General features: G+C 35.7%; 1 protein-coding gene across 1 annotated transcript; it reads right to left on the bottom strand.

The window, feature by feature from the left end:
- Positions 1-6892: 6892 nt before the first annotated feature.
- Positions 6893-7886, bottom strand: LOC132273226 (dof zinc finger protein DOF1.2). Its single transcript, XM_059774234.1, has one exon. The coding sequence runs from the start codon at positions 7819-7821 to the stop codon at positions 7030-7032; it is 792 nt and encodes a 263-aa protein (XP_059630217.1). The 5' UTR covers positions 7822-7886; the 3' UTR covers positions 6893-7029.
- Positions 7887-16465: the final 8579 nt, after the last annotated feature.

The raw sequence follows: 16465 nt of genomic DNA, 5'->3' as shown, positions 1-16465 counted from the left end.
TTCCTAGGGCACAGAAAAGGGGAAATCCACGTTGCTATAACCCTAATTTTTCTTCCATCACAAGTATCCCCATTTTCGTGACAGTTTTTTCCTTCCGTCACAAATGCTCCATTTTGTTGTAGTGTGGGATTATGGGAATGATGGAAATTTTACAGTTCCATCAGCCTATCAAGTAGAAGTCAACCAGCTCTAAGCTTCATGCAGGCATCGGGAGTTCAAGTTCTGGGAGTGGAAATGCTCAGATTTGGACAAACATTAAAGAAAGCAGTCGATTTGGCCTCAGAGAGCAGCATCCTAGGTGATCAAGATTGTAATGTTGCTGATCAATAATATAATTCTTGTTTGCCTGGAAAACAAAAAAAAACAAAAACAAAAATACTCATTGTTTCTATATCATTATATATAGAAACAATGTCATCATCATCTTTGCTTGCATCCTATTTGAATAGCTTCGGTGGATACAGAAACAATCTAATGGCTTTAAACAAATTCACTTAAATTATGAAGAGTCTGGCCATATAATTTGAAACCTATTAAATCCCTCAAATATATGATTCAGTGTTTATCATAAATCAGCAATCCTAAGGCTAAGTTGCATCGTCAGACAATTTTCAATAGGTCATTTCACTCAATTTTTGCCAAATTTTGCTGCTTTTAGCACAGCAACGATTCTCTCTAGCTTGATAATTCGAGCTTCAAGTTCCAACTCTAGTAGCCTGAATGTGCAATCGCTGCTGCTTCCTTCTTCATTGGACTTGTTGCATGCAAATTCGACCTGTATAATCGGTTGTATTGTTTTCGTTCTCCTAGAGGATCCATCACCAGACGCCAAAGATGACAGACTTTGTGATCGAGTCTCACACACAGACTTATCATTACCAGTAGTTTGACAGATTCCCACAAGTGTGTGCTTTATCTGCTTCCACCCTTGCACATTTGGGAGGAAAACCAGGAGAAATATATGGATCATCGCCCCGTTCCATTCCTTTTGAAATCTGTGACATTCTTTTCCATCTCATTTTACGTACTCCTTTCTCTTTGTACAATGCCTTTAATTGCACCTTGAGGACCACACACCACTCCTTTCCACCATTCCAAGTATCGGGTTGTAACATCCGACTCGAAAAGCCTGCACGGAATGTATAGTTTTGCATCGCTAACCGGCCTGCTATAATTATTCCACACAATTTCTGGAGTTGCATTGCGATGAGGAACCCATCCGGGAAGGTCTTGATCCATTCCGATTGCATTGAAACAAGGTGTGGAAGGTACTGTTCTATACAGTCTAAACCAAAAAGCTCACAGACCCTCAGGCATCGAGCATGCGACTCTAATTCTTTATCCCAACTCGGACTGTTTGATGCCCACTCTTCTTTTTCTTTGTACAACTTAGGAAGCGACAAGCCATCTACAGTTGTGACATATGGACGCCACTGAAAAATCTCTCCGGCAGAGTCTATAGCCTCTCTCACATTCTCAATTTTTGATTTTTTCAGACAGTGTGATCGAGCCCTTTTAGGTTCACCGGACTTGATGACATTGGGTTGTGGTTGCAATGGGGCTAACCTCTCCCAAGCCCAACATTGAGTCAACCTTAATGGTGACCAAAATGTAAGTACAACTAAAGCACTGTCATCTAATCCATTGGCCTCTAATTCAGTTGAAGCAGCAATTGTTTCTTTCAACAATCTCAAATCCCTATAAATGCTAGCAAGAACAACCGGTGCAAGCACGATTCGTGTTCCTCTAGCAAGGTGAATAATGTTTGGGAAAACATAATTACTAATAATTTCAGAAGCATTTCGTGGGAAAACAAACCTAGACAACCATAGGGAAATAAATGCTTCATGCTCGATTTCGCTTCCACTCTGCACAAATTCATTAATCCATTAACTATGATGTGCTTTTTGTGCTTTTGACCTTACAAGTCCTTTTCGCGCTTGGTCCAAATTATCTTCAATTTCTAACAATTCTTGAGCTTAAAGAGGCAGTGAAACAGAGGCACCAAGAACAGAGAACCCACCCCAAAACCATCATGTCTTCCAATATAATTGTTTCTTCACCCCAAGGGAATAGAAATGTATTGGTTTGAGAACACCACCTCTCTTCAATCCCAAATACCAAATCATTGTTTACTCGAGTTGGGTATGTAGAGCTGATAATAGATTCACAAATTCTGACTTTTTTCCATATAGATTTGTGTAGAGAATGCATGTGATCAACCCAAGATTTCCACTTCCTTTGGGGGTCTCTGCATCCGTTGAAGGCCACCTTCAGACGCCTAGGAAAGTGGAAGGGGCTTCAAAGTTGGTCCATCAACATGAGTGACAGTGGGTTGTAGAAAATGGGCACTTCTTAAGAGTTGGGATTCCACCTGTGGGAGAAACCAAGAGTTCTTCTCTCTCCTCAAATATGGTGTCTTCTGATTATTCTGTCATTTGCTCAAGTTCAAGAGTTCAAAGGAAAAGTTTGGAAGATAACAACTAATGGCTGGGTGTTGCATATATGTGTGTGTGTGAGAGAGAGAGATGAGCTTTGGGAAGAAATTCTACATAAAACAATTAATGGATAATTTTACTCAAAAACGAAAAAAAAACAAACAAAATGAAACTAATGGTTAATTCAAACATGATGTTGTCTTCGTTCTGCCATTGATGAGATCAAGTGCTTTGAGAAATGAAATTTGACAATGTGGTACAATATGACTTCAGAAGGCTAGATGATTTGACGTGTTCTTTTTGTATTATATCCTATGGCATTATTACAAGGGATTTGGACAACTGCGCAATTTTATACATTTAATGTAATTCTCTAAATTTCGAAAGAAAATTATATGGCCTTTTTTTTATTTTATTTTCTTAAATGAAGGATTTTATAAAAAATATAAATAATATAGTACATGGAGAAATAATAAGGGTATCTCTTACTATTCAAAACCTAAACCTGTTTCAAGAAAAACAGGCTAAAAAAAACATAAAGTTAACCAAATAAGATTACAAAATATCTTAGAGTGTAATCCCCATGACATCAAGAACCTCCCACGTAATACATTTAGCTAAATTAAAGGAACTCGACATATATCATTATGCATCATTTCATTTCTTTCTTTCCAAATAAAATATGGCATAGCTGTGAAAACAATACAGGCCAATTTGTTCTTCTTTCCAGTGAATCTCTGATGGAACACATCAACCAGATCATGTACTATATTCACCTTCTGAAGATCCCAACCCAAAATTCCAGAGATGCTGGACCACACCTCCCAAGTATAATTACAACTACAAAACAAGTGATTCAATGTTTCAACATTATTATAACACAAATAACATCTAGAAACGAGAGAATCCTTTATAATTAAGATAGCAGTGCGTGAGAATAGCTCTCTGCATAACAAGCACAACATGAGTTGTCCATCTCGGCCTACCTCTACTCCAATACAAACCTGCCCAGCAAACCTCTTGACCTGGAGTTCTACAAGCTTCCCACGCTGCTTTAAAACTGAAAGGAGTCTTCCATCGCATTTGATCTACTCCACCCAAAATTCTATGATTATGAAATACCTGAATCATGTCTTGAATTGTGTTAGATAACAACTCATCATCCCACTGACCATCAATTATCAAATCGTTCAATAAAAGGTTTTAATTTCTACTGAAAAAGTTCAACGTTCTATGATTAAAAATGTCACCAAGATGTTTCCCATCACACCATGGGTCCAAAAAAATTATATGGCTTGAACTACTCTTAAAAAAAAAATGGGGGCAAGACAGGACATGCACTTAGAAGGGTGATTATAATGACAGCTCTCTAGTCAAAGATATTTCACGATTACAATGACCTTATCGCCTACGTCATCACAGGAAGAGTTAAAAGTCCAATTTAAAGAAAAGCAATATCACTTCAAAAGGCCCAGGAAGAACCACGCCAGGATGCTATAGGTGATCCTCAAAAAGGTAAAAAGCCCATGGAGATCTCAACTGCAGCCCAACAAGATGACCCAGTCGTAGTTCTCCAAACTGAAAATCCTTCTCCAACTATTGGGCCTTTTCAAGTAGGTCCAAAATATGCAAGTATTATAGGCCGGTATATTCCGAGGAAAAAATAAAAAAATGAAATTAAGTAGAAAAGAAAAGAAAGAGAAATTTTTTAAATTATTTGGAATTTGAATAAAAGGATAAAGAAAGAAAAGAAAAAATTTGGTTTCCCCACCTACCTATTTTTTTCCCAAAACTTTTTACGGGCATCTCTTTTTATTTAACTTTCTTTTATTATGCAATTAATTTGTTTGTATTTGTTTTTGGTAACCCACTATCTCCTGTGTGAGTTGTCAGCGAGTATGTTTTTTGAAACAACCTTTTTTTTTTATTTTTTTAAACCAACTAACCCTTCAACCTGGATAGTCATAATTACTGATTAATAAACAAAAATAAAATAAAATAATAATATCTAATTGAGAGGTTGAAAAATAAAAGAAAAAAATGTTGATATTTAGTTGAGTCTCTCAACACTAATTTTGTTTAATCCAATTTTCAAAAATTGGTTACCTTATTTTATTTTATTTTTTATCATCTATTGCATAATATTTATTTTTTAACTTTCAATAGGATTGTTTTGATAAATAGAATTATTTTCTTTTCACTTTCATCTTACCCAAATTAACAAAATAATATTTTCTCATAATTTAGTTAAAAAAATATTCATCTTAATCAAATATTTGATAGAAACTTGATTTTTCTTTCTTCACTCTCATTTTCTATCTAGCAGACCAAGGATTTAGGCAGCAGGAGGAGAAGGCCCAACAATAAAGAAATATAGAAGTGGATCAAAAATCTTTCTTGTAGCCATTAAATCTATCTTTCTTGTCACTAAATTTGTTACTGTTTAAACTCTATTTTTGTCACTTTCATTGCTTTTGAGGATCCCTCCTGTTAAATTTTCAAATCATCACTTTGTAGAACAACTAATTCGAAACCCAATCTCTGACTAAGCTCCTAGTCTGGCGTGCAGTCTTCAAACGGCTATATCTTATTTATTTTAAATTAAAATTTGATCAAATTTATTCTTAAATTGAAGGGCTTAAAGTCAGCTTTACAATGGTACCAGTTCCATTCAAAAACTCCATCAACAAAAAATTTTATAGCTGTTCAAGTGAGGCAGGGTCATGAAATCTCCTAAGCGGAGATTACCTATTTGTGGAAAACCATTAGCATAGCCACTCGAACCTTATGGGATATATTAATTACCTTGAATAATGTGATTGCCCTTATGCTGAGGCTCAAGTTGTTCTCAATCAAAAAATGTGATTGCCCTTATGCTGAACTCCAACCCCTTCTGGTCCTTCCCAATGACAACCAACCCTCCAAACCTTCTGCCACAGCCACCCACTGACACTAATCCCACCGCCGGAACCACCTCTACCCCATCCACTTACCATCCACCATGATTAGGTTGAAGCTTGTGTATTGTTGATAATCATGCCTTGCATCTGATTCAGTTAGACACTGGCTAAGGTTCGTTATTCTCTTAAGGGCATGTTTGGACAAATTGGTTGTTCATTAACTTCTTTGTTTTCTTCATTGCTGTTTATGCCCTCTTGGGCTTTTTTGGATCATTTTCTGTTGTAGCCTTGTGGCTTTGGGCCTATCATGTAGGGCTTGGGGTATGCCCCATTTGCATTTGTAAATCCTCTTTCGTTCATGTTATTGCCCTTATTTACCGAAAAAAAAAAGTAAGAGTCCGGTTTGCTCGTGATTGGGCTTCCTTGGATTCGGGTCGTGACAACAAGCAAAGATGAAAGTTGAAGGATTCGGGTCATGACAACAGCCAAAGATGAAAGTCCAATAAATTTCTACTTACACAATGTCAGAGTATTTATATCTTCTGACAGAAGGAAATTCATTGAACAAAATTGTGGCAAGAATTAAAAAGAAAAAAAAAAAATTGAAAAAGATAAATGCCAGTTCACAAAGAAGAGAAGAAACTAACAGTTCAGAGGGAAAATTTTGAAGTCAGTTCACTAAGATGAACATTACATAAAGCTTTATCCCAAACACTTGTATAAAGAACTTTTAAAACTGAATTTATCCAGACTATGTATTTAAAACTGAATTCATGAAAGGACAATTATCATATGATGCTGAATGACATACTTAGCAAATAAAGTTCAGAATGGATTGGTATTCCGAAAGACAATACAATAAATAAAAATTTCAAAATAGTCTAACCTTTTTGCTTCAATGATTTGGGTGAAACAACATTAATAGCAATTAAGCATTACGGATTATGCTTCAAAGAAAGTTTCAAACTCGAGACTTCTACACGGATAGCATATTCTTTCCACAAGTCAACTCTATCTCACATTTGACTCATTTGAACCATGAAATAGTTTTATCTCACTAGTTTTAGAATTTATTCGACATTCATGATTTGATATTAGCTTACCAAAATTATAGTACAGAGTAATACATTAACAATGCTCCATGTAATAACATTTTTTTAGTATTATAACTTTTTAAGTGAAAAGTAATTAATGCAATGTTCTCTTTAATTAGTTACTATATTTTCATGTTTAAATATATATTATTAAATTGGGAAATATTTTTAAATTATTAATAAAAAAATGCATTTATTTTATTTTGACTTTTATTATTTTGAAAAAAAAATCATTTTTATGACGAATTTGGACTATGATTGACACAAGGTGGGCGTGGGATCACAGTGTTGTGGAGGCCTCTCCCTAAGCCGCATTCCGTCCAAGAAAAAGAAAGAAAGAAAGACGGACTATAACTAATTTTTGAAGTGAATTATTGAATTGAAAGCTAATACACGTCCCCTCTAAATCATCATGTCACGTCGATTCACACTTGTTTTTTCCAATATACAAGGAACACAGTAAAATTAATCCCACTAATGTGGTTTTATTTCAATTCCATTGAAATATAGTATAATAATTTGCAATCTCTCAAAAAAAAAAATTAAATAAATAAAAATAAAAATAAAAAAATAAACCCCTCAATGAATTAGGGTTGTTCATGGTCTTGGAAAAACCTCGTACGCAGACAGATCAAATGAATTCCAGTAATCATCCACTAAAGTTGCAGAATACTTGGAGTGATCATCGGATGAAAGTGATCCAAACTCTTGCAATGCAAAGCTAGAAAAAGCCGTTGCAGCATCGTCGGACCATAGAATATCTTGTTCAACTTCATCGGTAAATAATCCAAAAGCATCAATTTCATTTCTGGTAAGCTCTTCAACTTTATCATCACGTCGACTATCACCTACAAACACATGAGTAATGTCTTCGAGCAACTGGGCTTTTTTGGTAGGATCAGACGGCTCATGGCACTCGATCAGCACATCTTCTAGCCGGGAATCATTTGGCAAATTGGTTTCAACCACTTCATTGTTTTGATTCAAGTAGTTGGCGAAAACCGCGGCCAAATCGATATCGGTCCCCACATGTCCACTTGGTGGCACGTCATTGGTTGAAATGCTGCCGGTGCTAGGCGTACTGCAACCGTACCTAGTGTCCGACACCGGGGCCCGTACGGACCTCGATCGTCTGCTTTTCCGACAACCGCCGCCTACCGGGACGTTTCGGAGGGACCCACCTTTAGTCCAGTACCTCCTACAGCCTTTGCAGAAGTACCTAGGCTGTGACAAGCTGTAATTGTTGTAGTAACAAAACTTTGTGTTGGGAGAGGCACACCTGGGACAATTGGGTGCTACTTCAACGCTTGACTTCCATCTTCTCTCCATCATCACCAATGGCGCTCTTGGAGGGCACTGCAACATTTGATCACTCGTGCTCGTGAACATAATAATATCACAAAAGTGTGTATTTCTAGAGAGAGAAAGTGAGGAATGATATGAGGTGAGAGAAAGTGCTGTAGAGAGAGAAATATATGTAGGGGCCTAGGGGGAGGGGTAGGGTGTGAGAGTTGGTGCAGGGATGGCATGTGTGGACGTGGGCGGTTTGCGAGCCGTTTGGACCAAGTAAGAGCGTGAATGTGATGTGCCAGTGATATACACTCTACTGTATCATAGGCGGATTAAACGTGTCTTTTTTGTACCACGTGGCATTTATTCATTGGATACGTGGGAGACTGATTGATGGGGCTATTAGTCAAAGCCTCCTCGTTGTCATTACTGTTTCTCACTATTGTTTGGTTTAAATGACCAACATATCCTCTCGGAACTTGTGTGTTCAATGGGTCGAATTGGGTACTGTAAGATCTGAATTCGAATCCCAAGTAGATTTCTCAGCTATTTCCGAGTTTGATATAACGTACTTCCTCAAAAATGGAACTGGTTCCAATCTACGGAGTAATACTTAATACAATTTGCATAAACTAACATGATATAACATGAACAGATTAAGATTTTGTTTTCTTTTTTATAGTTTCAGTGGGAATGTTTTTAAAATTTTAGAAAATTTACAAGTACACAATGCAAATAACAAAAATCCAGTGTCAACCCTTATTTGGCTCATATCACCCTTAGTATCTTAAAATTCCTTATAACAAAGGGTGAGAAAAATTATTCTTCAATTTCCTTTCGTTTTTATTAGTAGTTCTTAATTAGTGAGAGAAACTGAAGTAGAATAGATGGGCAATTTGGTAAATTGGGAGGAAAGCAGTGTCGGTAAGCAGACTGAGATACAACGTACTTTCCACATTGGGATCAACAATAGAGTGCATGTTTAGGAAGGAAGATTTGATTAATGAATGCATAACTGGCGGGAGATAGCGTTGCGGGCATGCTGCATTCCACGTGCTCAAAGGGCTACGTGGCAACACTTGGTTCTTTTAATTTCTTAAACTCCAAATCCTTTTTTTTTTTTTTAAATAATACGGAGTAATTATTATTCACAATATTAATGGAGTATGTATAATTGAAGCAAGGTTTTGATCTCAGGTTGTTAGTGGAGTGCACTACACGTCATTCTTTGACTTACTCCAACTAATCACACCTCTCTTTTTCAAAGTCAACCTCTTTGTTTGTTTTTTTTTTTTTTTTTTTTTTTTTTTTTGAAATTAGAAATCAACATGAATGTCAACCTTGCTATTAGTGTGTTTGATGAACATCTAAATCATGTGCCACGTTATTGCACGTAAAAATTAATCAAATACATGTAGAACGTTAACATTAGTATTCTTTAAACATTCACAAATTGTACAAATATGAAATATTAATCGTGAAATTGATAAAATGTATCTTTATATCTGTCAAATAAATAAGCTTACAATTCCTATGGGATTGATCTAATTAGAAAAAAACTTAATCCTCACCTCGATTATCAAGAAAAAATATATAATAAACAGATACAATTACATTTGCCACAAATCTTAAGAAGTGATTGTATTTTCTTTTTTTGCTTCATTAGTCTGAAATATAATATATTCTAAAAATTTTTAAACAAATTTAAACCTCAAAATGACAATTGGGATATATATATAGCTAGCAAACCTGAAAATGACAATTGGGATATCTATATAAAGAAAAAAAAAAATGAATAATTTTAAATTCTTTTCAGAGTTTGGTTAAATAAAAAATGAATTTTTTTTTTTTTTGAAAATAGGATTCTCCCATAATTTAAGGCTCCCTATGTGTTGCATGAAAATCGTGTTGTTCTGGGTGTAAATAATATTCTAGAAAAAGAAATAAACCCTTCCAATTTTTATTATTTAATTAAAATTTCAAAGCTAGTACATCAATTTTGAGATAAAACGCAATAAACAATCAAATAATTGATTCGTTTTGAGATTCAAATTTGAGCGTATTATGTATGTGTTCTATGCAATTACAGCATATTCATTATTTATAATATAATTCAAAAATGACTAAATTTTAGGAAACGCTTATGTTTTTGGATAAAAATTAACTTTAATTATTGGTAAAATATATAAAATCAAATATGGGCTTAGTTATCAGTTGTAATCTTGCATTGGATTAAAATTGAAGACCACGTACAACATCATCATCAAATCATGTGGGGTGTTTTGGGTCGTTTTCATGAAAGATGCATGCGTTGGAGGAGAAATTGAGGACCACCACCTTCCACGTCTCTACTTCTACCTATTAATTCTTCTTCTAAGGATCATATGTCACCTTCTTCAACTAACCATATAATAATACAAATACAAAGCCGTTGTTAACTTCATCCATTACATCATGTTCAATGTGTGTAAATGCCAAGAAGATATCAAAATAGCTGAGGAACATTGCATGTGTATGGTGCTTGACAACTAGGGTTGTTTGAAGCCTAAAGGGCATGAAATACATGGTGGGTGAGTCCTTCTGGAATGGGTGGTGGGGGTTGGACACTGTTGAATACTTGTGTCCAAGTCTTCGTCATCGTTGATTCTAATAGAGTGGGTTGGAACCTACATGAATTTATTTTCTTCTTCTTCTAGCCAGCTAGCTACTTGAATGAGAATTCATCATAAAATGTTGAACAATTAAATTCAGTGGACTAATTATTTATCCAGTACCAACTCATTCTTCGATCTCTAATTGGGAACTCCAGTATCATTAGTTAATGGTTGAGTCACTTATGCTAGCTAGATTTGTCCGAATTATACTTGATGGATGCAATTATATATCCTGCAGATGGTTTATGGGTCCTATGCAATGGTTTGAGATTTAGAATTGCCATTGTTACCATTGTTGAAAGAGAATTTTCATATTGAATGACCCGAAAGTGGTATTATGAATTACAAGGTGATTGATCAGGGTTTATTTATTTATATATATATTTTCAAGTAATGAGCCTAGCTCATATATAGTAGATAATTTCAGGAGGAAGAGCAAGGAATCCACCTCCAAATGGCAAAGCCATGGTTGAAAGCGTCAAGGCAAGACGTTTTGCATAGATGGCTAATGAAATTTAGGGCATCAACTTGAAGAGGCAAGAGGGAGAATACGCATCAAAGGTAGTATTTCCCATGGCTTTAATGGCCATTGACAAGGTAGAGGTTGTGGAAGGACTAATACATCTAAAGGTGATCACTCCAGTCTCCACCAAGTATAATCCTTCCCATCTAAGCCATGGTGCTCCCTCCTCCATGGCTAAGCATCAGCCTAACATTTGAGAGGAGGGTCCCTCAATAAATTTAATACCAACAAAACTGCGACTAAAGGAGAAAAGTCGACACACTTTTCCACACTGACAGATATATGACTTCCCTAACCAAAAAGGTTACATTTTCCGTCTGCATAGCTCCTAAGGTCAAGCCCACTGCCCATGCTGATATTAACTCTCTCTCTCTCTCTCTCTCTCTCTCTCTCTCTCTCTCAACCAAACTAGTGAATCTTGTGAGTTGCGAGAATAGATGTGGAAATTTAATGTAAAATAATTTAGAGGGGGGTTAATATGTTTCATTTGCTCATTTATATAATTTTTAAGTTATTTTAGTTTTATCGAAATAAAACTAATTGGGATTTTTGTGCGTGAAAATTCTAACTGGAAGAAATTCGACCAACCGGGATGAAAATGATAAAGACATTTGCAATCTCGAATGAAACGATCCACTATCTTCAAAACAAAGTCTAACAGACTTTGACTCACAGAACTAGTTGTTGAACATTCTAGGATAACTCTCGTGACTCCCCGTCCGATTTTTGCAGACTCTAGACTTACTCCCCAATCCTTGTAGAAAGGTTGTTGGTAGATCACGAACACTCTGCAAATACTTCGACCCCTTCATAACTTGATCGCTTCCTCATTTTCTTCAAATCTAAATTGATGAAGGGAAAATTGAAACACGTGCTTTTTTTTAACAAAATCATTATGAATCTTCAAATTGCTCAGACTCCAATCAAATTGAGAACATCACTCTAAGATCACTCTTGCATAATAGTGTGTGTTCTCAAGCATATAAAAATATACAGAATAATCAAGGTGCATGATTTTCTATTAAAAAAAAAAAAAAAAAGAACTCTCAAACAATTGTCTCAATTAGAAAAGTTTTAATCTTCAAGCCCTAAAAAATTAGGAGCGAAATAGAGTTTATATAGACTTAGAGAGTCCTTACAATAGATAAAAATAGGTTTTAAAATCGTGCAAGGACAACACTAAAAGTTTGGTTAAAAATAGGAAACTAAAAAGTTACCAAAATATATTTTTTTTCTCACATTCATGGAAGTGTATTCAGTTGGACTTCAAAGTGCAACTAGCTAGACTCTTCCAGAGAGAAGTTCTAACGCTAGAAGATCAACTAGTTAGAGAAGAAAGTGCAACTGGTTGGACTTTGCTGAAGGCTATTTCCAACCTCTCATCTTCTACCCAACTTTAAAAATACTCACATAATTGTTTTAAATGATGTTCTCTTCAAATCGAAGTATGCGCGTACTTGTTGTACCGCTTCTGACATTGAGACTCAAGGTAAATAAAAAATTACAACTTAATCAGATATGTTTTGACACCGAAATTTGCCAATTACAAAATTTATAACTCAAAAATCTAACGTTATCCAAAACAGAGTTTCTCAAAAGGAAAATGGTAGACATCACAAATATAATTCATGGTTTAATATCTTACAAATGGTATCTAATATCCCCTGTCAAAAATCTTTCTCAAATGCATGTCCTAAAACACACAATGGTTAGGAAAGAAAATTAATTATTGCACAGTTAAGAGATTTCACAAGAAGAATTATAGATAAGAGGTTAAAGGTAAAACAGGGAATATGAAATATAGATGATAAATTACTATTAGGAGACAAGCACACACTACCCTTATGATGTATATAAGACTTGGACCTATTAGTAAGGAAAATAGATCGATGAATAGGTGTAACATAATTAGAAAACACTGCTAACTCACCAGTCATATTTTCATTTGCACCAGAGTCAAGAACCCATGTAGGATTCCTTTTCCTAATGTAAAATGCAGTGGGAGTACCTGTGACAAGTGTAGTTGTGGAGGTGGTAGGAATAGTCACAGTATCACTTGCTGACCGATGAATAAGAGTACTAAGCTGATATTGAAGTTGGCCAATATGAGATTATAGCTAAATGACATTTGGAAAGCTAATAACTGGCACAAAGCTAACATTAGCATGCAGTAGCCAATCGAGAGAGGGTGTGTGAAGGACCACTTTGATTTCTAGAAAATTTCTGTTTCAAATCAGGATATAACTTGAAGCAGCAGGCTTTCATATGTACAATTTCTCCACAGTGATGGCAAACAAATTTATCTCTTGTAGAACAGGACCCAGAATAATTTAACCCAGAACTAGTCGCAAATTCCATTTGATCCCTTGTAGTAGACTGAAGTAAGTGGCGTTGGCGCTCATCACTATCAATAGTTACAAAAGAATCATATATACAAAGATAGCATGGGTGAGGAATTCAAAATCTGAGTTCAAAGAGATTCGATTTCAGGTTTAATCCCTATCAAGAACTGGTAGGTATGTTAATGATCTAAACGCTTAACAACAATAGAGGTTGCATCTAATGGAAAATAACTTAGAGGTTCATACTAAGCCAACTCCTCCCAATGAGATTGTAAATTCCAAAAATAATCTACCACGGATAATCCCAAAAGTTTTGGTTTACTTGAGATATTTCCCTGTATAACTCAATGATCCGGGAATCATTGTGTGAATGGCATACATATAGGTCAAAGCAGTCTAAAGACTGTGTATCGTGATGAGCGCTGAAAAGTGCGTATTTAAACCCCTTAAGCTTAGGCATACTAGTACCTTTATCTATCTTAATTTATCATTTTAGATTGATTTCGTATTATTTTCATTTTTAGGCACTTATCCCGAAAATAAGCTAACTCAGCCAAATAAGAGCTCAATTGAAGCAATTCTGGGATAAATCAAAGAAAGGAGCCAAGTGTAGGCAAAAGGAAGAAAAAGGTGGAAATCAACATCTTCGATCGATCTCAGATCAAAGTTCGATCGATCCAACATGATCAATCTCAGCACTTTAAGATAGATCAGAGCCATGATGACATATTCAGAGATCTCAAAAGTTCGATCGATCCAACATCATTCTTCGATCGATCGAACTGCTTTGTCCTTATCCAAATTATTAATCTTATCTAGTTGTACCACCCTACCAACCACTTTTGTTCTTTTCCCAAAAATATCTTCAAAATATCTCAGATTTGTCTTTATCCAAAAAGCGCTACCATTGAAGATCGATCCAGCCTAAGTTCGATAGATCTTAGCCAAGTTCGATCGATCCAAGTCCAAGGTTCGATCAATCGAACTTCCTCCAGTGCGAAAAAGTTAAATTTCCAGCTCATTGAAAGTTGTCCTTTATCCAATCATTGGGGAATATGCTTTGCATGACCCCAGCTCATTTTGGGTGTCACTTGACCTACCTATAAAAGGAATATGATGCACTTTTTGAGAGAGACACTTAGCATTTTGGTAGATACAACTTTAGAGGCTATTCTTAGTGTAGAAGAAAAAAGAGGAGAAGGCTAGAGACACAAAGGGGGAGTTCTTCATCAACAAGGAGCAGATTTCTTCCATGGAGTTAGCCCTTGAGGGTTGGAGCAATATCACCATGAGTGGCTAGGCATCCTCTTGGGGCTAGAGTTAGCCCCAAGCATGCTTTCTATATCTTAATCTTGTGTATTATTGAGGGATTAGTGTTGTAATTAATGTTTTGACACTTTGATATATATAGATCTTGATTGTTCAATGATTTATGTGGTTAAATGCTTTGAATTGATCATTTCATTCTATCTATATGTCTATGTATGCTAGAATAGATGTTCATGTGCTTGTCTCTAAATTTTGTGTTATTGATGCATGTCTATGTGTATTGATACTATAGATTTAGAGATTGTCAAAACATAGTGCTTAATGGAATGCTCTTATGATTTTCTTGATGGTTCATACTTATTCTTTGATGGATTGTGCCTCTCCCCTAGTTTATTTTCATGCTAGTAGTGTAGATGTAGTGTAGTTGTAGTGCAGTGTTAAATGGGAGGACAATCCATACTTGTTGTTTGATGATCCAAGCTTTTGAATGCAAGTAGCATATGTCTCTAACCTTGTGTTGTATTTGGATTGTGAGCTTAATGAAAGGATTAATGACTTGTTTTAATCTATTGTGTCTTTCACATGTTGTTTAGACAATATATGCTTCATTGCTTAGAAATATTGTGTCTTTCAGATGATGTTTAGACAATACATGCTTAACTAGTCATCCTTGCTTATTGAATCAACCAAACACACACACACACCAATATTGCAACACACCATTTGCCCTGATTAGTCACTTGTTAATGGTATAGAAATGCATTGCTTGGTACTGATCTCTAAACCCCAAGACTCTTCTTTCTCTTATTTGCTCTTAGTTGCATTCTTTTGTTATCACTTAGTTTAATTTAGTTGCTCTCTAGTCTAATCAACCAACCAACCAATTGTTTGATCACTCGATCTACTAGCCCTAATAGCGATTCCACAACCTTGTTCGACCCTCACAATCCCTTGGGACGATCCCTACTCGCCTTAGCTATATTTATAGTGAAAGGTAGTAGTGGCTTTTATAAATGTAAAACTCTTAGCCCTCGCCTAAAATTCACACTCTCAAACTTGATGGTAGTGCGACACACCACAGTCCAGTTTTTGGCGCTGTTGCCGGGGATTGATTTGATTTGGCAACGTCGGAATTGTGGAATCAATTAGGATTAGTACTCTTTTGATCGTGTCTTTACTTTATTTTTATTTTTCTTTTTAGTTATTTATTGTGTTGTTCTTACTTGACTAAGTGCATTGTTGGAGAGGAAGCAAGCAAATGAGCATTCAAGCAAGCAGAGAAAGTAAAAAGCTAAAAATTTAAAAAAATTGTTGAGCTAAGCTTTAAATTTGGAGTTGAAGTGCTAAAGGACCTTTGTGAGACTTTCTTTACTCAATCCCTTAGTTAAATAGTCGGCCCGCGTGGAGGCTTGTTTTTAATTTCTTAGATAAAGCGTGAGCCCGCGTGGAGGCATTCTTATTTGTTCTTTGCATCATTGTTGTTAAAGCATGTGAGTATGAATTAAGTGTTTGTGGAAGAAGTTTAATTGCATTGTTGTGAAGGCATAGTGTTTGTCATTTTTTTTGCTTGTTGTGTTTTGCATTGTGCATGCATGGACGTCGTTCATTGAGACCAACTCTTGTCCCTCTTGATTTGCATCTTAAATCCATCGTTAGAAATCCTAGCGGAAGAGGAAGTTCAAATAGAACCAATCTATCAATGGATGACTATAATGATGATCATGTTGAGGACCTTGGTCACATAGACCAACAAGGTATTCTTCATCCTAATGTGCACAATGAGAACATACAAGTACCATTAGGTATGCCTAGGCCATACATTCACCAACCACAACAACAACAAGGCCAAGCTCCATATGAAATACCAAGGCCAATGTATGCTCCACAACCTCCCATCAACAATTAAGGAATTCAAAACCAAGGTGTTCATGTTGTACCTCAAGTAGCTAATCCAC

This window comes from Cornus florida, unplaced genomic scaffold (assembly GCF_030987335.1).
Source record: "Cornus florida cultivar Cherokee Brave unplaced genomic scaffold, ASM3098733v1 CherokeeBrave_3.0.0_Hap2_Chr09, whole genome shotgun sequence".
Taxonomy (NCBI): domain Eukaryota; kingdom Viridiplantae; phylum Streptophyta; class Magnoliopsida; order Cornales; family Cornaceae; genus Cornus; species Cornus florida.
This window is presented reverse-complemented; position numbering and strand designations above follow the sequence as displayed.

What these genes read in the sequence shown, in the direction of transcription:
- LOC132273226 (XM_059774234.1), bottom strand. Translation starts at nt 7,821, where the DNA reads ATGTTCACGAGCACGAGTGATCAAATGTTGCAGTGCCCTCCAAGAGCG.